Raw genomic sequence first — 25312 nt, forward strand, 5'->3', positions numbered from 1 at the left:
GTCGTAGTATAACACCTGCATGTGTGTATATATTCTTTTGAATAACTTCCATCTTTCTATCTGATGGATCCTTAAGTGCGGCCGTCTCAGGAGAGGGTAACGCCACTTGTTTGGATAAGCGTGTGAGCGCCTTGTCCACCTTAGGGGGTGTTTCCCAGCGCGCCCTAACCTCTGGCGGGAAAGGGTATAATGCCAATAACTTTTTTGAAATTATCAACTTTTTATCAGGAGCAACCCACGCTTCATCACACACGTCATTTAATTCTTCTGATTCAGGAAAAACTGTTTGTAGTTTTTTCACACCATACATAATACCCTGTTTTACGGTATCTGTAGTATCAGCTAAATGTAACGTCTCCTTCATTGCCAAAATCATATAACGTGTGGCCCTACTGGAAAATACGTTTGAATTTCTACCGTCGTCACTGGAATCAGTGCCCGTGTCTGGGTCTGTGTCGACCGACTGAGGCAAAGGGCGTTTTACAGCCCCTGACGGTGTTTGAGGCGCCTGGACAGGCATTAATTGATTGTCCGGCCGCCTCATGTCCTCAACTGACTGTTTAAGGGAAGATAAACCATCACGTAATTCCACAAATAAAGGCATCCATTCTGGTGTCGACCCCCTGGGGGGTGACATCTGCATATTTGGCAATTGCTCCGCCTCCACACCAATATCGTCCTCATACCTGTCGACACCACGTACCGACACACACCGCAAACTCACAGGGAATGCTCTAATGAAGACAGGACCCACTAGCCCTTTTGGGGAGACAGAGGGAGAGTCTGCCAGCACACACCACAAAACGCTATATATACAAGGGATATCCTTATATTAAGTGCTCCCTTATAGCTGCTTTAATATATATATATATAGCCATTAATGTGCCCCCCCTCTCTGTTTTACCCTGTTTCTGTAGTGCAGTGCAGGGGAGAGACCTGGGAGCCGTTCTGACCAGCGGAGCTGTGACAGAAAATGGCGCCGTGTGCTGAGGAGATAGGCCCCGCCCCTTTTTCGGCGGGTTCTTCTCCCGCTATTTTTCCAGTCAGGCAGGGGTTAAATATCTCCATATAGCCCCTATGGGCTATATGTGAGGTATTTTTAGCCTTGTATAAGGTTTATATTTGCCTCTCAGAGCGCCCCCCCCCAGCGCTCTGCACCCTCAGTGACTGCCCAGTGAAGTGTGCTGAGAGGAAAATGGCGCACAGCTGCAGTGCTGTGCGCTACCTTATGAAGACTGAGGAGTCTTCAGCCGCCGGTTTCCGGACCTCTTCACGCTTCAGCATCTGCAAGGGGGTCGGCGGCGCGGCTCCGGGACCGGACTCCACGGCTGGGCCTGTGTTCGATCCCTCTGGAGCTAATGGTGTCCAGTAGCCAAGCAGCAAATCCACTCTGCATGCAGGTGAGTTTACTACTTTCCCCCTAAGTCCCACGTTGCAGTGATCCTGTTGCCAGCAGGACTCACTGTAAAGAAAAAAACCTAAACTAAACTTTCTCTAAGCAGCTCTTTAGGAGAGCCACCTAGATTGCACCCTTCTCGTTCGGGCACAAAATCTAACTGGAGTCTGGAGGAGGGTCATAGGGGGAGGAGCCAGTGCACACCACCTGACCTAGTAAAGCTTTACTTTTTTGTGCCCTGTCTCCTGCGGAGCCGCTATTCCCCATGGTCCTTTCAGGAACCCCAGCATCCACTTAGGACGATAGAGAAATTTATATTTCCAGGACGGCTGGAGTCAGGAAAATTGACTCGCTTTTTATCCTGTAGGCACCCAACAAAATAGGTGCTCCTGCTTCTAAGCAGACTATTGCTCGCTGAATTTGTAGCACAATTCAGCTGGAGCATTCTGCGGCTGGATTGCCGCATCCTAAATCAGTAAAAGCCCATTCCACACGGAAGGTGGGCTCATCTTGGGCGGCTGCCCGAGGGGTCTCGGCTTTACAACTTTGCCGAGCTGTAACTTGGTCAGGGGCAAACACGTTTGCAAAATTCTACAATTTTGATACCCTGGCTGAGGAGGACCTTAAGTTCTCTCATTCGGTGCTGCAGAGTCATCCGCATTCTCCCGCCCGTTTGGGAGCTTTGGTATAATCCCCATGGTCCTTACGGAGTTCCCAGCATCCACTAGGACGTCAGAGAAAATAAGATTTTACTCACCGGTAAATCTATTTCTCGTAGTCCGTAGTGGATGCTGGGCGCCCATCCCAAGTGCGGATTGTCTGCAATACTTGTATGTCGTTATTGCCTAACTAAGGGTTATTGTTGAGGCTTCTGTTGAGAGGCTCAGTTATATTTCATACTGTTAACTGGGTATAATATCACGAGTTATACGGTGTGATTGGTGTGGCTGGTATGAGTCTTACCCGGGATTCAAAATCCTTCCTTATTGTGTACGCTCGTCCGGGCACAGTATCCTAACTGAGGTCTGGAGGAGGGTCATAGTGGGAGGAGCCAGTGCACACCAGGTAGTCTAAAAGCTTTCTTTTAGTTGTGCCCAGTCTCCTGCGGAGCCGCTATTCCCCATGGTCCTTACGGAGTTCCCAGCATCCACTACGGTCTACGAGAAATAGATTTACCGGTGAGTAAAATCTTATTTTTACAGTTAGGGCTTTAACATGCTGGGAAGTGGCGGCATATAGTAAATAACACCTTAATCTTTACCTCACCTGCCCAAAATCAACGGCTTTCTTGTCGGGGGTTTAGGGAAATATTCAGGATACTAGGAGCTGTGTCCCAGAAGCAGAAACTTGCAGTGTAGGAAGTTCATTGAGCTATGCTGAAGCGACTGCTGCCAGTTATGCTGTGAACTGATAGAGCAGTAAGAGGATGAGCTCCACGCAAATAATGATAAAATCCCACAGAGATATCTTAGTTATGATTATAATGCACTTTACAATGCAAATGTACTAATATCAAGTGCTATATTTTCCATGTGTGCTCTTCCGAATAATATACATAAACAGGCAGAAGAAACGAAGAAAGCGTTATCCCATTGGACAGAGAAAGATTATTTGTGCGATTGTATTGATGAAAAAACTGCGCAACAGTCACAATAATAGGCGTATTCCGCCACATAATTACATACAATGGGTGTTACTCAGGTTTATTAGCAAACCAAAAAAGTTAGCAATTGTGAAAAACCATGCTGCACTGCAGGTGGGGAAGATGTAACATGTGCAGAGAGAGTTAGATTTGGGTGGGTTATATTGTTTCTGTGCAGGGTAAATACTGGCTGCCTTATTTTTAGACTGAAATTTAGATTTCTGTTTAATTTAGATTTCAGTTTAAATACCCCACCCAAATCTAACTCTCACTGCACATGTTACATCTGCCCCACCTACAGTGCAATATGATTTTGCCCAATTGCTAACTTTTTTTGTTTGCTAACAAACCTGAATAAGGCTCAATGGGGGTCAATCCGATCAGATCGCTGGTTGCAGTTTGTCGCAGCGCAGCGATCGGGTTGGAACTGCGCATGCGCCGGCGCATGGCAGTCGTCGGTGCCCAGCAATCGCCTCTGAGACAGAGGCGGTCGCTGGGCGGGAGGGGGCTGAACGGCGGCGTTAAGCTGCCGTTTAGGGGGAGCGGTCCGGCAAACGCAGGCGTGGCCGGACCGTTTAGGGGGGAGCGGGCCGCGGCGGATGCGTGCTGTGCCACTCAGCCGCTGCGGCCAGCGGGAGCGACGAGTAACTCCCGGCCAGCCGCAGGAGCTGCGCTGGCCGGGAGCTACTCCTCAAATACAAAGGCATCGCCGCTGTGCGATGCTTTTGTATTTATGCGGGGCGGGCTAGCCCTGTGCTGGGCGTCCCCCCGCATGTCTGAGTTTATGATCGTAGCTGTGCTAAATTTAGCACAGCTACGATCAACTCGGAATGAGGGCCAATGTCACCTTCTGTGGTTCTAAACTGCCATCATTGTGATTTCTACCATCTCTGTGTGTCCAAATAACACATCAATGTTCACTATCTAGGAGTGGCTGCCTCGGAAGGGATGACCTTTTCCCGCTTTTCTTCTGTCTGCTGTGAATAACTGGTGATATCTAATATGGGCTCTGCTGGGAACATTGTCACTCATTCAGTGTTTTAGGCGTCTTTTAATATTGATGCTCTAGACCCTAAAGCTCACTTAGTGGTACCACCAGCTACAACACAGGTGAGGAGTACAATGTGCACAGGATATGCGCTACAGGTAAGGTGCAGCCAGTTATAAGTTACACACGTGACAACACCGTGTACAGGATATGTGCAACAGGTAAGGTGCAGCATAGTGTTCATTCTAGCACCCTGCACCTTTCAAAACCCGTGCAGTTCCTCTTTCCTACCTTTGGTGTCGCTCTCTGCTTTGGTGCTTCTAGCACACTCTGGTGTGTATCTCAGCAATGAGATACAGACTAGAGTGTGTTAGAAGCACCACAGCAGGATGCACCACCCCAGAAAGGAAAGAGGGACTGCATGGGTTTTGAAAGATGCAGGGTGTTAGAATGGGGATGTAGTCATGTGACCGGTGGTCGGGAGACAGCCGGTCACTATACAGATGTCAGAATCCCAGCCATTGGACAGTCCGACAGTCGGCATGTCGACTAACAGGGACTATTCCCACTCGTGGGTGTCCACGACACCCATAGAGTGGGAACAGAACCTGTGGTGAGCGTAGCGAGCCCGTAAGGAGCTTCGTTGTGCTCGCGTCTCCCTCGCCGGCATTCTGGAGACCGGGATACCGGGGTCGGTATGGTGACCTCCGGGATCCCAGACGCCGATCTCCCAATATCAATCCGTTATAATAAACACTATACTACAGGTAAAGTGCAGGTTACACAGGTGACAACAATGTGTTACAGTGGTGGCAAAGCCACCAAGAACATCCATCTACTGTACCTCCAATATTGAAAACTATGGCACAAGTGTCCCAGGAAAATCGCAAGTATTTAGAATCATTTTAAAGTAAGTTATATTTTATTGCAGCCCTTTCACAATAAATCCCTCAAACTGAAGAAAATTTGTGCACCCATGATTTAAAGGTATTTTATTTATTTATTAACAGTTTCTTATATAGTGCAGCATATTTCGTTGCACTTTACAATTAGAACAACAGTAATAGAACAAAACTGGATAAAAGCAGACAGACATACTGTAGAGGTAGGAAGGCCCTGCTCGAAAGCTTACAATCTATAGGTAGCAGGGGAAAAAAACATATAAAGTATGTATACAATGCACGGTTACACAGATTATACCACTAACAAATCACTAACTAGTTATACCACAGACTGGCCCATGAACAACAATCTATGCGCCCTCCTACGCAGCCCCCAGTCACTGACAATAGGGAAATATTGTAGTACAGCTTGGCCGTCAGCAGGAACATTACAGCTAGCTGCAACGGCAGAAGATGACAATTGTATTTTATTTTCTATACTTTCTGGGGATGTAACACCTCCTCGTCCATCCACAATTCCTTACACACTGTGCCAGGTATTTGTCATACTGCAACCTCTCAGAAGACCCTGTCTGTGGGCCGGTTTCCAAACGTGAAGCTTTGAGCTACAGGCCAGTTGATTAATCTCTCTCTAGATGTAAATGCCAGGAGAGAAGCAGCCAGCATTCAGGAATTATTTATCAGAATTACCTATATAGAGTATTGCTCTGTGTGCCGGATTTCCATAGTCCTTTGCTGTAATATGATTAGTCACTGTATATGGTTGGAACCCGTCAGCCACTGCTTCTTACAGACTCACTTGAACATTAATGCACATATTGCTTACCACTGATTCGTCTTTATAGCTTGGGCTATTGTGTGACTTTTAGATAAACAATATACTTCCTCCAACTGTTTTTTAATTGTAAGGATATTAAGTGGAACAATAAGGCCGTTAGTTTGTGATTAAAAGTTAATAAGTGTATTTTTCAGTGCTAATTGGACGGCTATCTGGTCATCAGAAAACCATCTACATGGACTCCTGACAATTTATGTATGTTTTATTTAAATATAGCAAGCTAGAGAATTATCCTCCAAGTTAAATCATTACAAACTAGTTATTAACGGACTATAAAGCTATATTAAACCATGTGCAATCACTAACATGAAACCAACAAGGATGGTTTTAATTAAACATTTTAAATGTAGAAAAAAAAAACATCAGTTGGTAATTACAGAACACTCACGCACAGAATGAATATATTCCTGATTTATCAAGTTTTATAGGCGTACGTGTATGCCAAGACCTTTTGTACTGTCTACCCTAATCCTGTCGACCTACTGGCGGCGGATCTGTTAATCCACACCCCTCATTACGTGACGGTTCTTCCATTAAATGGCTTTGATCCAATTGTTAGTTACCATCGTATTGCCAGATTTGATGTTGGAAGCCCATCCACCATTTGATGAAGGAGCCCCAGTGTCCATCCCTATCAAAACCTATTGGAGTGGACTGTGCAACAGGAGGAGGGGCCATGATGTAGAGAACTGCATTGCCCCGCCCCTTGCATTTGCCACTTGGACCTCCCCTTCACAGTCTCCATTAGGGAAGGCTCCAATTGTAGGCTAGTATGGTCCTAAGTGGGAAATCTAGTTCATGGCAATATGTCACTGCAAAACTTGGCCGCACACATCGTCAAGCATTATGATAGCCCTATTTTCCCTCCAACCCATCCCATACGGGGTATGAAGGTGTATTGGCGATGTTGGTGCCTGCAAGGTACCAGGGGTGCTGATGGCACTTCATGTGTATAGCAGAGAACCGAATCCCCCCCTCCTTACTCTCTGGATGGTATGTTTGCCAATACTCCCTAGAATCCATGAATACAAGTCATGAATTGCCTTCTAGTGATTAGTAGGCAGCATTCTTATGAATGTAGAAGGTTCAGTAGATTCTTTTCAACACATACTGTGCGGGTTAAACATTCAACAGATATCTGCACACATGTTTTACGGCCTAATAAAAGGGAAAATAAGCCTTTATAAATAAGATATCGCTTTCCTTTAAGATTCATTTGTTTTATCGGTTTCCAGCCTGCACACCTTATACGATCAGTAATTTATAGCCGTCCGGCATGTATTTTTAATGTTTGCAATTAGGAAGCCAATAACGTTGGTGAATCTGCCACTGTCACTGCAATCACTGGCGTGCATTAGCGTCTGCATTACGGTGGATAAAGCCTAGTAATATGGTCTAGAACCCAGCACTTGTCCTGATACATTTATATCATCAATGTTTGGGAAAATGAGCATAAGGCTTAATGAAAGGAACAGAACATTTTTTGTCTTTCATGAAATTGCTAAAATAAGTTATGTAGCCACCATGTTGAGAGGGGAGGAGTCCAATAATCCCAGCGACTGTGCAGAGGTCCCAAATCATTCAGTGATATCAGCATCTCTCTGCTTCGCGTTAAAGACACCATTGCAGAATGACCTGAAAACCAATGGTCTCCAGTGCCAAAGGCTTCTAACCGAATACATAAGGTACTGATTGGGATTTGGCTGCAGGTCCTGTGCAGATGGGTTGGAGTAAGATCTAGCAATGGTGCTTGGTAGGGAGGTACTGTATGTGCTGTAAGTTGGGGAGGACGGGACACCTGTGGAATATGGACAGGGAGGGCATCTGTGGAATATGGACAGGGAAGGCATCTGTGGAATATGGATGAGGGGGGGGGGCATCTGTGAAATATGGACAGGGAGGGCATCTGTGGAATATGGACAGGGAGGGCATCTGTGGAATATGGACAGGGAGGGCATCTGTGGAATACGGACAGGGAGGGCATCTGTGGAATACGGATAGGGAGGGCATCTGTGGAATATGGACAGGGAGGGCATCTGTGGAATACGGATAGGGAGGGCATCTGTGGAATACGGATAGGGAGGGCATATGTGGAATACGGATTGGGAGGGCATATGTGGAATACGGAGAGGGAGGGCATATGTGGAATACGGAGAGGGAGGGCATCTGTGGATTACGGACAGGGAGGGCATCTGTGGAATACGGACAGGGAGGGCATCTGTGGAATACGGACAGGGAGGGCATCTGTGGAATATGGACAGGGAGGGCATCTGTGGAATATGGATAGGGAGGGCATCTGTGGAATATGGATGGGGAGGGCATCTGTGGAATATTGACGGGGAGGGCATCTGTGGAATATTGACAGGGAGGGCATCAGTGGTATTACGGACAGGGAGGACATCTGTGGAATATGGACAGGGAGGACATCTGTGGAATACGGACAGGGAGGGCATCTGTGGAATATGGACAGGGAGGGCATCTGTGGAATATGGACAGGGAGGGCATCTGTGGAATATGGACAGGGAGGGCATCTGTGGAATATGGACAGGGAGGGCATCTGTGGAATATGGACAGGGAGGGCATCTGTGGAATATGGATAGGGAGGGCATCTGTAGAATATGGATAGGGAGGGCATCTGTAGAATATGGATAGGGAGGGCATCTGTGGAATATGGATGGGAAGGCCATCTGTGGAATATGGATAAGGGGGGGGGGGGGGGGGGGCATCTGTGGAAGCTCAGTGCAATGGGAAGAGAATGAGGTGGTATCTGCAGTAGACAGAGGGAAAGGGGGTCCATGCAGTGGAGCTGAGAGAAAAGAGATGAGTGAAGTGGGGCTGAGAGAAAATAAGAATTTACTCACCGGTAATTCTATTTCTCGTAGTCCGTAGTGGATGCTGGGGACTCCGTCAGGACCATGGGGATTAGCGGTACAAAATTTAAAAGTTTGACCACTAGGTGGTGTGCACTGGCTCCTCCCCCCATGACCCTCCTCCAAGCCTCAGTTAGGATACTGTGCCCGGACGAGCGTACACAATAAGGAAGGATTTTGAATCCCGGGTAAGACTCATACCAGCCACACCAATCACACCGTACAACTTGTGATCTGAACCCAGTTAACAGTATGATAAACGTAGGAGCCTCTGAAAAGATGGCTCACAACAATAAACAACCCGATTTTTTTTGTAACAATAACTATGTACAAGTATTGCAGACAATCCGCACTTGTGATGGGCGCCCAGCATCCACTACGGACTACGAGAAATAGAATTACCGGTGAGTAAATTCTTATTTTCTCTGACGTCCTAGTGGATGCTGGGGACTCCGTCAGGACCATGGGGATTATACCAAAGCTCCCAAACGGGCGGGAGAGTGCGGATGACTCTGCAGCACCGAATGAGAGAACTCCAGGTCCTCCTTAGCCAGGGTATCAAATTTGTAGAATTTTACAAACGTGTTCTCCCCTGACCACGTAGCTGCTCGGCAGAGTTGTAATGCCGAGACCCCTCGGGCAGCCGCCCAAGATGAGCCCACCTTCCTTGTGGAGTGGGCATTGACAGATTTAGGCTGTGGCAGGCCTGCCACAGAATGTGCCAGTTGAATTGTGCTACAAATCCAACGAGCAATCGTCTGCTTAGAAGCAGGAGCACCCAGCTTGTTGGGTGCATACAGTATAAACAGCGAGTCAGATTTTCTGACTCCAGCCGTCCTTGAAATATATATTTTCAATGCTCTGACAACGTCCAGCAACTTGGAATCCTCCAAATCGCTAGTAGCCGCAGGCACCACAATAGGCTGGTTCAGGTGAAACGCTGATACCACCTTAGGAAGAAACTGAGGACGCGTCCTCAATTCTGCCCTGTCCGAATGGAAAATCAGATATGGGCTTTTATACGATAAAGCCGCCAATTCCGACACTCTCCTGGCTGAAGCCAGGGCCAGTAGCATGGTTACTTTCCATGTAAGATATTTCAAATCCACCGATTTGAGTGGCTCAAACCAATGGGATTTGAGAAAATCCAAAACTACATTGAGATCCCACGGTGCCACTGGGGGCACAACCGGGGGCTGTATATGTAGTACTCCTTTTACAAAAGTCTGGACTTCAGGAACTGAAGCCAATTCTTTTTGGAAGAAAATCGACAGGGCCGAAATTTGAACCTTAATGGACCCTAATTTGAGGCCCATAGACAATCCTGTTTGCAGGAAATGTAGGAATCGACCCAGTTGAAATTCCTCTGTCGGGGCCCTCCTGGCCTCACACCACGCAACATATTTTCTCCAAATGCGGTGATAATGTTGTGCAGTCACCTCCTTCCTGGCTTTGACCAGGGTAGGGATGACCTCTTCCGGAATGCCTTTTTCCCTTAGGATCCGGCGTTCAACCGCCATGCCGTCAAACGCAGCCGCGGTAAGTCTTGGAATAGACACGGTCCCTGCTGAAGCAGATCCCTTCTTAGAGGTAGAGGCCACGGATCTTCCGTGAGCATCTCCTGAAGTTCCGGGTACCAAGTCCTTCTTGGCCAGTCCGGAGCCACTAGTATCGTTCTTACTCCCCTTTGCCGTATAATTCTCAGTACCTTGGGTATGAGAGGCAGAGGAGGGAACACATACACTGACTGGTACACCCATGGTGTTACCAGAGCGTCCACAGCTATTGCCTGAGGGTCTCTTGACCTGGCGCAATACCTGTCCAGTTTTTTGTTGAGGCGGGACGCCATCATGTCCACCATTGGTCTTTCCCAATGGACCACAATCATGTGGAAGACTTCTGGATGAAGTCCCCACTCTCCCGGGTGAAGATCGTGTCTGCTGAGGAAGTCTGCTTCCCAGTTGTCCACTCCCGGGATGAACACTGCTGACAGTGCTATCACATGATTTTCTGCCCAGCGAAGAATCCTTGCAGCTTCTGCCATTGCCCTCCTGCTTCTTGTGCCGCCCTGTCTGTTTACGTGGGCGACTGCCGTGATGTTGTCCGACTGGATCAACACCGGCTGACCCTGAAGCAGAGGTTTTGCCAGGCTTAGAGCATTGTAGATTGCTCTTAGTTCCAGTATATTTATGTGAAGAGACGTTTCCAGGCTTGACCACACGCCCTGGAAGTTTCTTCCCTGTGTGACCGCTCCCCAGCCTCTCAGGCTGGCATCCGTGGTCACTAGGACCCAGTTCTGTATGCCGAATCTGCGGCCCTCTAACAGATGAGCACTCTGCAACCACCATAGCAGAGACACCCTTGTCCTTGTCGACAATTTTATCCGCTGATGCATCTGCAGATGCGATCCGGACCATTTGTCCAGCAGATCCCACTGAAAAATTTGTGCATGGAATCTGCCGAATGGAATCGCTTCGTAAGAAGCCACCATTTTTCCCAGGACTCTTGTGCATTGATGCACAGACACTCTCCCTGGTTTTAGGAGGTTCCTGACGAGTTCGGATAACTCCCTGGCTTTCTCCTCCGGAAGAAATACCTTTTTCTGAACAGTGTCCAGAATCATCCCTAGGAACAGCAGACGTGTCGTCGGGATCAGTTGGGATTTTGGAAAATTCAGAATCCACCCGTGCTGTTGGAGCACTACTTGGGTTAGTGCTACTCCGACCTCCAGCTGTTCTCTGGATCTTGCCCTTATCAGGAGATCGTCCAAGTAAGTGATAATTAATACGCCTTTTCTTCGAAGAAGGATCATCATTTCGGCCATTACCTTGGTAAAGACCCGGGGTGCCGTGGACAATCCAAACGGCAGCGTCTGAAACTGATAATGACAGTTTTGTACCACGAACCTGAGGTACCCTTGGTGTGAAGGGCAAATTGGGACATGAAGGTAAGCATCCTTGATGTCCAAGGACACCATAAAGTCCCCTTCTTCCAGATTCGCTATCACTGCTCTGAGTGACTCCATCTTGAACTTGAATTTTTTTATGTACAGGTTCAGAGATTTCAGATTTAGAATAGGTCTTACCGAGCCGTACGGCTTCGGTACCACAAATAGCGTGGAGTAATACCCCTTTCCCTGTTGTAGAAGGGGTACCTTGACTATCACCTGCTGAGAATACAGCTTGTGAATGGCTTCCAATACCGTCGCCCTGTCGGAGGGTGACGTTGGCAAAGCAGACTTTAGGAACCGGCGAGGGGGAGACTTCTCGAATTCCAACCTGTAACCCTGAGATACTACCTGCAGGATCCAGGGGTCCACCTGAGAGTGAGCCCACTGTGCGCTGAAATTCTTGAGGCGACCCCCCACCGCCCCTGAGTCCGCTTGTAAGGTCCCAGCGTCATGCTGAGGCCTTTGCAGAAGCCGGGAAGGACTTCTGCTCCTGGGAAGGAGCTGCTTGCTACAGTCTCTTACCCTTTCCTTTGCCTCGGGGCAAATATGAATGTCCTTTTGCTCGCTTGTTCTTATAGGAACGAAAGGACTGCGGCTGAAAAGACTGCGTCTTTTTCTGCTGGGAGGTGACCTGAGGTAAAAAGGTGGATTTCCCGGCTGTTGCCGTGGCCACCAGATCCGATAGACCGACCCCAAATAATTCCTCCCCCTTATACGGCAATACTTCCATATGCCGTTTGGAATCCGCATCACCTGACCACTGTCGCGTCCATAAACTTCTTCTGGCAGATATGGACATCGCACTTACTCTTGATGCCAGAGTGCAAATATCTCTCTGTGCATCTCGCATATATAGAAATGCATCCTTTAAATGCTCTATAGTCAGTAAAATACTGTCCCTATCCAGGGTATCAATATTTTCAGTCAGTGACTCCGACCAAGCCACCCCAGCACTGCACATCCAGGCTGAGGCGATTGCTGGTCGCAGTATAACACCCGTATGTGTGTATATACTTTTTAGTGTATTCTCCAGCCTCCTATCAGCTGGATCCTTGAGGGCGGCCGTCTCTGGCGACGGTAACGCCACTTGCTTTGATAAGCGTGTGAGCGCCTTATCTACCCTAGGGGGTGTTTCCCAGCGCGCCCTAACCTCTGGCGGGAAAGGGTATAATGCCAATAACTTCTTTGAAATTAGCAGTTTTCTATCGGGGGTAACCCACGCTTCATCACACACTTCATTCAATTCCTCTGATTCAGGAAAAACTACCGGTAGTTTTTTCACACCCCACATAATACCCCTTTTTGTGGTACTTGCAGTATCAGAGATATGCAAAACCTCCTTCATTGCCGTGATCATATAACGTGTGGCCCTACTGGAAAATACGTTTGTTTCTTCACCGTCGACACTGGATTCGGTGTCCGTGTCTGGGTCTGTGTCGACCGACTGAGGTAAAGGGCGTTTTACAGCCCCTGACGGTGTTTGAGACGCCTGGACAGGTACTAACTGGTTTGCCGGCCGTCTCATGTCGTACACCGACCTTTGCAGCGTGCTGACAGTATCACGTAATTCCATAAATAAAGCCATCCATTCTGGTGTCGACTCCCTAGGGGGTGACATCACCATTACAGGCAATTGCTCCGCCTCCACACCAACATCGTCCTCATACATGTCGACACACGCGTACCGACACACAGCAGACACACAGGGAATGCTCTGATAGAAGACAGGACCTCACTAGCCCTTTGGGGAGACAGAGGGAGAGTTTGCCAGCACACACCCAAGCGCTATAAATATATAGGGACAACCTTAAATAAGTGTGTTCCCCTTATAGCAGCTCAAATATTGTTAATATCGCCAAATAAGTGCCCCCCCTCTCTGTTTTTACCCTGTTTCTGTAGTGCAGTGCAGGGGAGAGCCTGGGAGCCTTCCTAGCAGCGGAGCTGTGTAGGAAAATGGCGCTGTGTGCTGAGGAGAATAGGCCCCGCCCCCTTTTCGGCGGGCTTCTTCTCCCGGTTTTTCTGAAAACCTGGCAGGGGTTAAATACATCCATATAGCCCCAGGGGCTATATGTGATGTATTTTAGCCAGAATAGGTATTTCTCATTGCTGCCCAGGGCGCCCCCCCCAGCGCCCTGCACCCTCAGTGACCGTTGGTGTGAAGTGTGCCGAGAGCAATGGCGCACAGCTGCAGTGCTGTGCGCTACCTCATGAAGACTGAGAAGTCTTCAGCCGCCGGTTTCTGGACCTCTTCTCTTTTCGGCATCTGCAAGGGGGTCGGCGGCGCGGCTCCGGTGACCCATCCAGGCTGTACCTGTGATCGTCCCTCTGGAGCTAGTGTCCAGTAGCCTAAGAAGCCAATCCATCCTGCACGCAGGTGAGTTCACTTCTTCTCCCCTAAGTCCCTCGTTGCAGTGAGCCTGTTGCCAGCAGGACTCACTGAAAATAAAAAACCTAATAAAACTTTTTCTAAGCAGCTCTTTAGGAGAGCCACCTAGATTGCACCCTGCTCGGACGGGCACAAAAACCTAACTGAGGCTTGGAGGAGGGTCATGGGGGGAGGAGCCAGTGCACACCACCTAGTGGTCAAACTTTTAAATTTTGTGCCGTCTCCTGCGGAGCCGCTAATCCCCATGGTCCTGACGGAGTCCCCAGCATCCACTAGGACGTCAGAGAAATGGGGGCTGTGCAGTAGGTCTGAGGGCAATAAAAGGGAAAGGAGTTAATTGCAATAGGGCTGAGGGAAAGGATTTCTATGGAAAGGGCTTGCAGGAGAGGAGGTTGGTCTCTGGGAAGGAGATCTGTGGAATGGGATGGTGGGAAAAATAATTCAATGCGGTATGGCTGTAATAAAAGAGGTAAGCGCCGTGGTACTAAGTGAAAGGTGGTCAGTGCTGTGGTACTAAGTGAAAGGTGGTCAGTGCTGCGGTAGTAAAGGAAAGGAGGGTAAGGGCAGTGTACTGTGGTAGAGGTGATAGGAAAGGGGAATTTTACAGGACATCATGAACAATCTCCTCTACCTTACCCAATCAAGTTTAATAGATACACTTTTAGCCTCAGGAAGCAGTCAAAGGCTAGTTTAAAAAAACAATGATTTTATGTAAGCCATTACCAAAAAAATGTATGTATGCCCATAATATCACTGAGAGGATTCCTAGTGCTTCAAATACAGGTGGATATTTAAAGACGATTACCTGCTGACAAGTAAGTAAAGGAAAATAGGCTACAGTGTAAGTGTGGGATATATCCATAACAGCTACTAATGTAAGTTATATGGGAGAGGTTGAACAGATATAATACAGGGTTCCTTTAACCACAGGCATACTATTCTTGCATGAATACGACAATGATAATATTTGCTCATCATATTAAAAATGAATATTCAAATTTTATGTTCTACTTCTCTAAGACCTCTCTTTATTCTCTTGCAAATCATCTTGGACAGGCTGTACCAAGACCAAGGCATGCGTACTCTGTTTCTCAATTTAAGCAGCAGCTACGAGAGAGATAAATTTCATTGTGGCCGTACATCACTCCGATTCTTCTGTCCTAACTCACCGTCTCAATAATAACACTCAATTCTTTTTCCTGGAGGGTTCATAATAAATGCCCATAATAAATTCAAAGCGGCTCCCACCACTTTTAATTTGTTCAGGAAACGGCAATTTGAGGAAACAGGATGTTGGTTGGGCTGCCGTGAAGGAGGTGCTCTGTATTTCGGTCATCTGCCACAGGATGTGATGAATTTACTATAAAACTTTTATTTGGCAGAGAATGTTTTATGGAATATCTAAGACACAGTCCTGTAATCCTATAAAGTTTTTTAAATAAAAGGACATTAAATCAAACCACTATCGTCCTTGTTTAGCAGAGAACAATATGTAACACGTCCATCATTTTATGAAGCTTCTAAGTCTACTCTCAGTAGACAAGTACATGATGGATGGGACACAAAGGCTAAGTGCTGCTTGGCTGAAAGACGTGATAGGAAATTATCATTGTTTGAACTTGCAAGATCTAACAGGAGGAGTTTGAGGGACTTTAGCACTTGTGGTTCAATGGCCCTCATTCCGAGTTGATCGCTCGCAAGCTGCTTTTAGCAGCAGTGCAAATGCTAAGCCGCCGCCCTCTAGGAGTGTATCTTAGCTTAGCAGAAGTGCGAACGAAAGGTTAGCAGAACTGCTACTAAAAAATTTCATGCAGTTTCAGAGTGGCTCGATACTTACTCCTACCTTGCGATGACTGCAGAATGTTTAGTTCCTGGTTTGACGTCATAAACACGCCCTGCGTTCGGCCAGCCACTCCCCCGTTTCCCCAGCCACTCCTGCGTTTTTATCAGGCACGCCTGCGTTTTTCAGCACACTCCCTGAAAACGCTGAGTTGCCGCCCGGAAACACCCACTTCCTGTCAATCATACTTCGAACACTCGAGCGACTGAAAAGCGTCGCTCGAGCTTGTGTAAAACTGCATAGTTTTGTGTGAAAGTACTTTGCGCGTGCGCGCTGCGTACCATACGCATGCGCAGAACAGCCGATTTTTAGCCTGATCGCTACGCTATGAAAAACGGCAGCGAGCGATCAACTCGGAATGAGGGCCAATATCAGGTCCAGAAGTGGGACTTCATCATGTGGTTCTCACATCAGAGAGAGAGAGAAATCTAGAATTCATGCTGTACCACGTAGGAGGCAACGTCTCATGGGCAGAAGTAAACGCACAATCATCCGTTTCCTGTTTGAACAGTGTGTATGTTTCTATCTCATGGTAGATAACAGATACCAGGGATCTCCTCTATGCAACCAAAATATTACTTGGAAGTACCTATAGACTAGAGCCTTCAATTTGCTAAAAGTGCCAATTTTTCAACGATTTCACCGTGGCATTTAAAGCAGCATTAATTTTACTTTATTTTTTTTAAAAGCAAAGCTAAACCTTTAAGTTTTAAAAAGTGGCTATAAAATACTGTATTAAAATCTCAAAAATAGAGAGACTTTGGGTAAATCAGGGATAATAAATTTGGCCCAAGGTGTTATTCAAAACATTCTTCCATTGTTTGTCTATGAAACTCTTGCATTTCGCTATAGACTACTTTAGGACAATATAAATATATACTGAAAAAGCATACTTAGGGGGATATCCAATTAGCCACGTTTTTTTTTTACCGGGGCTAACTGTCCCGCCGGGGGCTATCTAATTAGCCCCGATAAGCCGGCTTATCTGGGATTTTGTTTCACCTGCCTCCGGCAGGCGAAGCAGAATCCCCGGAAACAGCCTCGATTTTCGCCCGAAAACGGGGCTGTTTCACACGAAAACACACAGGTTTCACTGAACCTGTGTGTTTTTGGGAGAAAGGTTTTTTTTTGTTGTTGTTGTTTTTTTACAGGCAATCTATCTGGATAGCCTGTGAAGAAAAAAAAAAAAAAATTGGTGAAACTTCGGAAAAAAGTCAGATAAACGGCCGAAAACGTCCGTTTTTCGGACCCGATGTTAACGGGGATAATTGGATATCCCCCTTACTGGATTTCTATTATCCCCCTCCTGGAGAGTTATGGGGTGGGACAACCCACAGTCTCATTGTGGTCCTGACCCCGCTGTTTACATTTGCGGTTCGTAGCATATTACAGGAAGGACGGGGATACAAACTGAGGCCCCGCCGCCCGCAATTCTCTGTATTTTAAAGCAGGGGAAAGGACTAGTCTGACTCGATTCATTATGAAATGCATCATCCAACCTCCCAACAGCACCCGAGTCGGGAACTAGTGAGCATCGGGAGTATAACTAACTCTGTCAGGAGACCGAAGGAGCCCCCCCAAATTAAGGATTATCCTGCACTTTTCAGAAGAGTTGGCAAGTATTTGTAAAGCCCATTTTGCACTAATGCTGCTTGATGTGCTTACCTGCAGCCTGCCACAGAAACTCCTCTAAAGTATTATATACACAATACAGAATATGCAAAACTTCCTCCACTCGTCATTTACTGAACATAATCGTATCCGAAAATGTATAAAACACAACATATAACAGCACAAACATCACAGTCACATGCTAACCTAGAACTGTAGCATCACATATAATTCTACAGGTTGAGTATCCCTCATCCAAAATACTTGGGACCAGAACTATTTTGGATATCGGATTTTTCCATATTTTGGAATAATTGCATACCATAATGAAATATCATGGTAACGGGACCCAAGTCTAAGCACAGAATGCATTTATGCTACATATACACCTTATACACCCAGCCTGAAGGTAATTTTAGCCAATATTTTTTAATAACTTTGTGCATTAAACAAAGTGTGTGTACATTCACACAAATTATTTGTTTCATATACACCAAACACACGCAGCCTGAAGGTCATTTAATACAAAATTTTTAATAACTTTGTGTATTAAACGAAGTTTGTGTACATTGAGTCATCAGAAAACAAAGGTTTCACTATCTCACCCTCACTCAAAAAATTCCGTATTTCGGAATATTTGGATAAGGGATACTCAACCTGTATTACAAAAACAGAAGGTGTAATGTCAATTTCAGGTATATAAAATAATAAAGGGATTTAGTTAAAGGTATATTTGTATGTAATAATCCTATTACTGAGCAGATAGGATATATTAGTTGGTTCATCCAAATCACACCTAGCGCACACACCATTAATCGGAAAGCAAATTGCCGTTGCGTGAAATAGGTGCAGATACACAATACGATTATTCATTCTGGAATCTTTAAATGGTATCTGCATCCAATATGTAACTACACATTATTATGATTTCTCTGCCCATGAATCCAGTAATAATCTTCTGGACAATCTGGAAAGATCAAGTGACTTCTAGTATATTAATATATGAGAACACCAATTTTGTTTAGTTCAATATAACACTATTTTCACAAGTCTTGGCAGTAGTTACGTCTACATCTCAAGGCCACATTCTAGGTAATAATATCTAACAATCTGTGCATGCACCTGCAGCCCCGTGACATGGCTTCAGTGCGCCCTGTGCCATCGCCGTCCCCTCCCCATCAACGCATGCAGTCATAAAGCTGCGTCACAGGCGGTGGGTTGGCGAGTGCGCCATAATTGGAGCAGCATGTCACTGACTGGAGCATCCTAAGGACGCCCTGAGCGGATGTATAAGCTACAGGATGAGTGGCCTCACTGCAGAAGTGATACTGTGCAGGCACCCTGCTAACCCAGTGCAGGGGCCGAGGGTCTGCGATTGTGCCACCCCCAGGGCGTGCCAGCCTGTGTGACGGCATTGCTTACTTCTTTCTAGATCCTGGAGAGAGTGCAAGCTCTGCAGAACCATTTGCATGATAACATAAAACTCCAGTTATTTGGCAAACAAACAATGGAAATAGCTGTAAATATTTTACAAAGCGTTACTCACAAGGCACCGCATGGCGGTAAAGATTATCTCGAATGATTTGCTGCAGTTCGTGGTCGGGAGACGCTTTCTGGAACCTCTGGTTTAAGTAGTGCCGCAGGTCCTTGTTTAGTCGGCTTCCTAAGAAAAAGAAATGTAAGAGAAAACAGATATTACTACTCCTTGTGGTAATCTCATTTGTGGAAGGTGATGACTATTTACGTATCAAATGATTGTTGACCGTTTAATAAAAAAAGTTGCCTTTTGGGCAAAACTGACTGAAACACACAGAGGGGTTGCAAAGAGTCTGTATTGTCCGGACATGTACACAGAACTCAACACGGAACAATGATTTATACATTTCTTCTATCGGATTGGATTACATTATTAAACAGGTTACTGTAAGAATACTTTGCTGTTTAGAAGAAAATGGTTAAATATAAGATTACATAATTATGGTAAATTTGCATGTAACATTGTACAAACTGTCTTCACTATCAATCTAGTCATCATCTATAGTACAGTACACACTACTGAGCCTATTTATTAAACAGAGAAAACACCTGTTTTCACAGGAGATCCGGCTTTTCTCTTCCCTAATCCATCACGCTCCAGTCTACCTGAATGTAACGGCTGCAGTGTTTTGGTGCCCTCACACAAGTCAGCAGAGGGGATGACTTGTGGGCTCACGATAGCTAGGGAGTAGACGAAGCCTAGTGGCATGGTGCAAAAGTGCCTAGTTCCAGAGATAGAGAGATCACGCGGGGACTAGAGTCTGAGGTGGAAAGTTATGTAAAAGCCTGTGGAGCAGGACAGGATTGGTGGAGATCCTGTGCTCTCCCTGCGTTCCAGAAGAGGATATGTGCCATGACTGCTAAAATTCTGATACCGAGACCGGGGTTTTGTACAATTAAGGACCCTGCAAAAGACTAGGGGTGAACTGCCTGCAATAGTGTTGTCACACCAAAGGCCAATTCATACCCTCCAACATTTTACACATAAAAACTGTACATATCTGGAAAGGGGGCATGGCCGTGTGTAAAGGTCGACGCCCCTTTTCCTATACTTTCAATGGAAGTTTGGAGAGCCAAAAATCGGTGCAGACCATAAAAAAAAAAAAGATACTGTACCTGCTAAAAAGGTACAGCTGGAGGGTATGCCAATTTTGAAGTCTTCTGTGAGAAGTAAGGGGTAAGTTCTGTGTAAAGCCCATGAGTGCTCCCATACTGTGAGAAAGGATGTTGTTGCATCCAAGCAGCATGGATGAAGTGAGAAGTGTCTGAAGGAGATCCCACCAGATGACAGTCCTTGGCCAGATGAACTGAGTCCCAGTATATGGATGGGAAAAATCCTTACAAAGAGGGAGCATTATGTATACAAATGTGGCTGTAGAGGAGTCCTTTGGATAGTGAGAAGGTGTGATGGCGAGGGTATGGGTCGTTGGGTCAACACAACTTAGGTCAACCACTATTGGTCGACATGCAGTAGGTCGACAGGGTCATTAGGTCTAAATGTACTAGGTCGACAGGTCAAAAGGTCGTCACGAGTTTGTTTTTACGTTTTTTTAGTGTCGTTTTCTTCAAAAAGTGACAGGGAACCCCGATTAGCGCACCATGTCCCCTCGCATGGTTTGATACGCTCGCCATGCTTCGGGCAAGGTGCCTTGCTGCGCTCGGCACAGGTTACCATTCCCAATTGTTGTCCACATGGATTGTAAAGTATGAAAAAGTTAAAAAATTGTTAAAAAAAGAGTGAAAGACTCATGTCGACCTTTTGAACTGTCGACCTAATACATGTTGACATAGTGACCTGCCGACCTAATGCATGTCGACCAATAGTGGTCGACCTAATGACTGTCAACCTACAGTAAGTGGTGTCGACCTAATGACCGTATTCCGTTGGAGCAGCTTGGAAACGCCTCACTGAGGTCAGCATGCCAGTAGCCACATCTTCACCTAATTGGACTAGAAATGTGAAACTGTGTTGAAGCAACAGACGGAAAGCCCTCCTGTATAATATCTCCATACATTAAGGGATGGTGGTCAGTACATCTAGGCAACCTGTATACAATTACGTTTTGGTAAGATGAATGGGATGGTGTTGCAAAAATGAGTGCCTGATGTAAGGGATGGTGATGTGAGACATTTAGGGGTATATGCAATTGCGGTCGAATTGCCGCAAATGTCGAAAAACGGGGCATTTTCGACGGAAAAAAAAACTGTCGAATTGGATTCGACAATGCAATACAGTACTTTTCGTCAAAAAAACTGCCGTTTCAGATTCGACTTTTCGCAATATGAAATTTTTCAAATTCGACATGTCTGCAATGGTAAAAATGCGGCTTTTCGACAAAAGTATATTCAATTGAAAAATGTCGATTCGACAACAGTGCTTTTTCGACAGTCATTTTGTCAATTTCATTCCGCCTCATTTTGCTGGCGTGATCTAATAAAAATTTTTAAAAACATGTTTTTTTTTGTGTTTTTTGATTGCTAATAGCATATCTATTTATATTAGAAGGGATTATCTACTTGGTTTGTCTATTTAGGAGCCACAAGTATTATTTCATATATTTTTTTAAAGAATATTTTTTTTTTTTTTTACTGAATAAAATAATATGGAGAGATCAGAGCATGTTTTTCAGTGGGAAGGGGTGGGATTTTGTTAAAAACCCTGAAAAAAATCGCGTGGGGTCCCCCATCCTAAGCATAACCAGCCTCGGGCTCTTTGAGCCGGTCCTGGTTGTAAAAATACGGGGGGGGGGGGAAATTACATGGGATCCCCCGTATTTTATAACAACCAGCACCGGGCTCTGCGTCCGGTCCTGGTGCCAAAAATACAGGGGACAAAAAGCGTAGGGGTCCCTTGTATTTTTAACACCAGCACCGGGCTCCACTAGTCAGAGAGACAATGCCACAGCCGGGGGACACTTTTATATCGGTCCCTGCGTCCCTGGCATTAAATCACTAACTAGTCACCCCTGGCCGGGGTACCCTGGATGAGTGGGGACCCCTTAAATCAAGGGGTCCCCCCCCTCCAGCCACCCAAGGGCCAGGGGTGAAGCCCGAGGTTGTCCCCCCATCCAAGGGCGGCGGATGGGGGGTTTGATAGCCATGTGTCAGAAAAAAGAATATTGTTTTTTGTAGCAGAACTACAAGTCCCAGCAAGCCTCCCCCGCAAGCTGGTACTTTGAGAACCACAAGTACCAACATGCGGGGGGAAAACGGGCCCGCTGGTACCTGTAGTTCTACTACAAAAAAAATACCCAAATAAAAACAGTACACACACACCGTGACAGTATAACTTTATTACATACATGCACACCGACATACACACATACTTACCTATGTTGACACGAAGAGTCTGTCCCCTTCTCCAGTAGAATCCCGGGGTACCTGCAAATAAAATTATACTCACAACAATCCAGTGTAGATCGGTCCTCTCCTTTGTTTGTAATCCACGTACTTGGCAAAATAAAAAAAAACGGAAACCACGGACCACGCAATGAAAGGGGTCCCATGTTTACACATGGGACCCCTTTCCCCGACTGCCGGGATCCCCCGTGACTGCTGTCAAAGAGGGTGCCTTCAGCCAATCAGGGAGCGCCACGTCGTGGCACTCTCCTGATAGGCTGTGCGCGTCTGAGCTGTCAGGCGGCGCACTCGAGATACACTGTAGCACATAGGTGCTCCATTGTATCCAATGGTGGGAACTTTGCGGTCAGCGGTTGTCCCCTGGCTGTGGCATTGTCTGTCTGACTAGTGGAGCCCGGTGCTGGTGTTAAAAATACGGGGGACCCCTACGTCTTTTGTCCCCTGTATTTTTGGCACCAGGACCGGACGCAGAACCCGATGCTGGTTGTTAATATACGGGGGATCCCATGTAATTTCCTCCCCCACCCCCCCCCCCCCCGTATTTTTGGCACCAGGACCGGACGCAGAGCCCGGTGCTGGTTGTTAAAATACAGGGGATCCCATGTAAATTTTCCCCCCGTATTTTTACAACCAGGACCGGCTCAAAGAGCCCGAGGCTGGTTATGCTTAGGAGTGGGGACCCCACGCAATTTTTGTCAGGGTTTTTTTTTTATTTTTTTAACACTTTTGTGCCGTCCATGAAGTTGAATCCAGGACGCACGCTATCGTCAATTGGTCTGTTTTTCGACAGCGGAACTGTCGAATCCGTTTTTTATTGAATATGAAGAATTCGGGTCCCGGCGGCCGGGTATTCGACTGTCGAATTGTGTCAAATCCAAAAACGGTCGAATTCCAGCCGGAATTCGACCGTAATTGCATATACCCCTTAATCTTGTGTGACTGTGGAACTTTTGCTTGCAGCAACAAGTATTTGTATTAAGTAACTTGATACAACATGGCTGTGATTAAGAACAGTGCTGGTGGAGCGAGGAGACTGTACTTCAAAATTACAGTTTAACATATTCTAAAGTAATGTGCTGGAGAAGTTAAGATGTGTATGAAGAGAGTCTTCACACTACTACAATAACTGTCAGAAAGAGCTGCATCCACTTTGTCATAATCAGACAGGCCTGACAAAAGTCTGACTATTGGGGAGACATTCAATGAACTGTAACAGCTTTTACCATTAAAATAAAAAAGGACTTTTCCAGGACGTCCTCCAACACTAAGTCACCGACATGACAGCAGGTATTAAAATGGATAACAAACGTCCTCCTCTTTCACTTTTCTTGTTTTATTTACTTTCCTTAATTAAGATTACAGCATCTGCTTTCCAGTTTAATAGTCACTGCAATCGAACAGAACCGGTTTACAATGGCTCAATTTAAAATTGTCTTGTAAAAACCTGTGAAACACGGGAGCTGGAGCAAATAGACTTTTTAATTAGAATATACGGTGCAGAGAGAAACACTTAAATGGAGAATGTTATTGTTCATTGAGAAAGATTTGAAGTTGTTGCAAACGAGAAAAGTTCTGCAAATTCAGCACATTAAATAGTACAACATAAGAATATTGCCACACTCTTGTTATTTATGTACATTTATAATGGGGAGCTGGTGATGATACAAGTAGTGCATGCAATTTAGAGAAAATTACTTTATCTACTGATTTTTTTTAAATGGAGAAAAAATAAAATAAAATACAGCCGTATTCAGTAATGCTAATAATTCCCTGTCTCATCGTAAAAAACGCTACTTCTTACAGTATAAATAGTTACATGTTCTTTCTAAAAGCCATAAATGATACCTCCCTAGATTTGATAACTCACACTAATAAGGCAAGAAAATGGCTCTATTCTACCAAATGAATGACTAATTTCATCCTAATTATAAGCAATGCTTTCATCGCACATTCTATTATTCCAAACACTTAAAAAATACAAGCATGCAAGCACAAAAAAGTGAAATGATTTAAAGAAAAACAACCATTTTCTTTAAAAGTCCTATAAACATCTCATAATAAACATATTTGAATATAAATTGCTATATAATCAATACATTTTATATCCTTGGCAGCAATACTGAACATTTGAAATAAGTCTGAATTGCTTCGTGACTTTTTATGTCATGTCAAGTTGTAAAATATTTTGACGCTATGTGAAAATGATCTGCAGCAAATCCAAACAATTGCATTTAGATGTTATGTAAAAAAAAATTTTTTTAAATACATAAAAATATATAGTATCTTCAAGACAGAAACTATTTCAATGTGGCACTATAAAAACACCGACACTAAAGTAGGGTACACACGGGGAAGATGTGTGCTGATCCAACCATCACAGAACGCTCATCATACATGTCTCCCCTGCTCAGCACTCAGAGCGACGTGTGCTGAGCGAGGGGGGTGACGCTCAGTTCACCCAGCAGTGAAGTGAGCGATCTGACTACATTGTGCCTGTATGCAGGCACAATCTAGAACCGGCAATAGCGGCGCGCTCAGCCGCATATCGCTATCGGGCATACACACGGAGAGATCCGTGCTTCATTTCTAAGCAATCTAGTCAGATTGCCTACAATTTAAGCACACATCACTACCGTGTGTACACCCCTTTATAAAGATATAGTACACATTTATTAATGCTGGGGATAGATGTCTATATGTTTCAGTTTCATATTGATACAATCCACCACACACTTTGAAAAAAGAAAAAATATATATATATATATTTATTTATATTTATATATATATATATATATATAGCTTCGGATCGGCACTCACCCTTCCTTAGATTTAATGCCCCGGTGCCTTCTGGTAACAATGATGTATCCAACGGTTCCTAGCAAGCAGCGGCACTCAAGGACTGAGTCAAGAGTAATATAAGGTGAACAGAGTTTTAATCCATTTCACAAGACAAATAAATCCATCCAACGTTTCGGGGCGCAAGCACCCCTTTT

At 45.5% G+C, this 25312-nt stretch overlaps 1 protein-coding gene across 1 annotated transcript in view; it reads right to left on the reverse strand.

Annotated features, from left to right (window-relative positions):
• The window catches only part of MAGI1 (membrane associated guanylate kinase, WW and PDZ domain containing 1), an 809094-nt gene that overhangs the window by 413790 nt on the left and 369992 nt on the right, over window positions 1–25312 (reverse strand). Inside the window, exon 2 of the mRNA XM_063940923.1 lies at window positions 18970–19086. Coding sequence (XP_063796993.1) covers window positions 18970–19086 — 117 coding nt within the window. The remainder of the gene's footprint in view (window positions 1–18969; window positions 19087–25312) is intronic.

The sequence above is a fragment of the Pseudophryne corroboree genome, chromosome 9 (genome assembly GCF_028390025.1).
Source record: "Pseudophryne corroboree isolate aPseCor3 chromosome 9, aPseCor3.hap2, whole genome shotgun sequence".
Classification (NCBI taxonomy): domain Eukaryota; kingdom Metazoa; phylum Chordata; class Amphibia; order Anura; family Myobatrachidae; genus Pseudophryne; species Pseudophryne corroboree.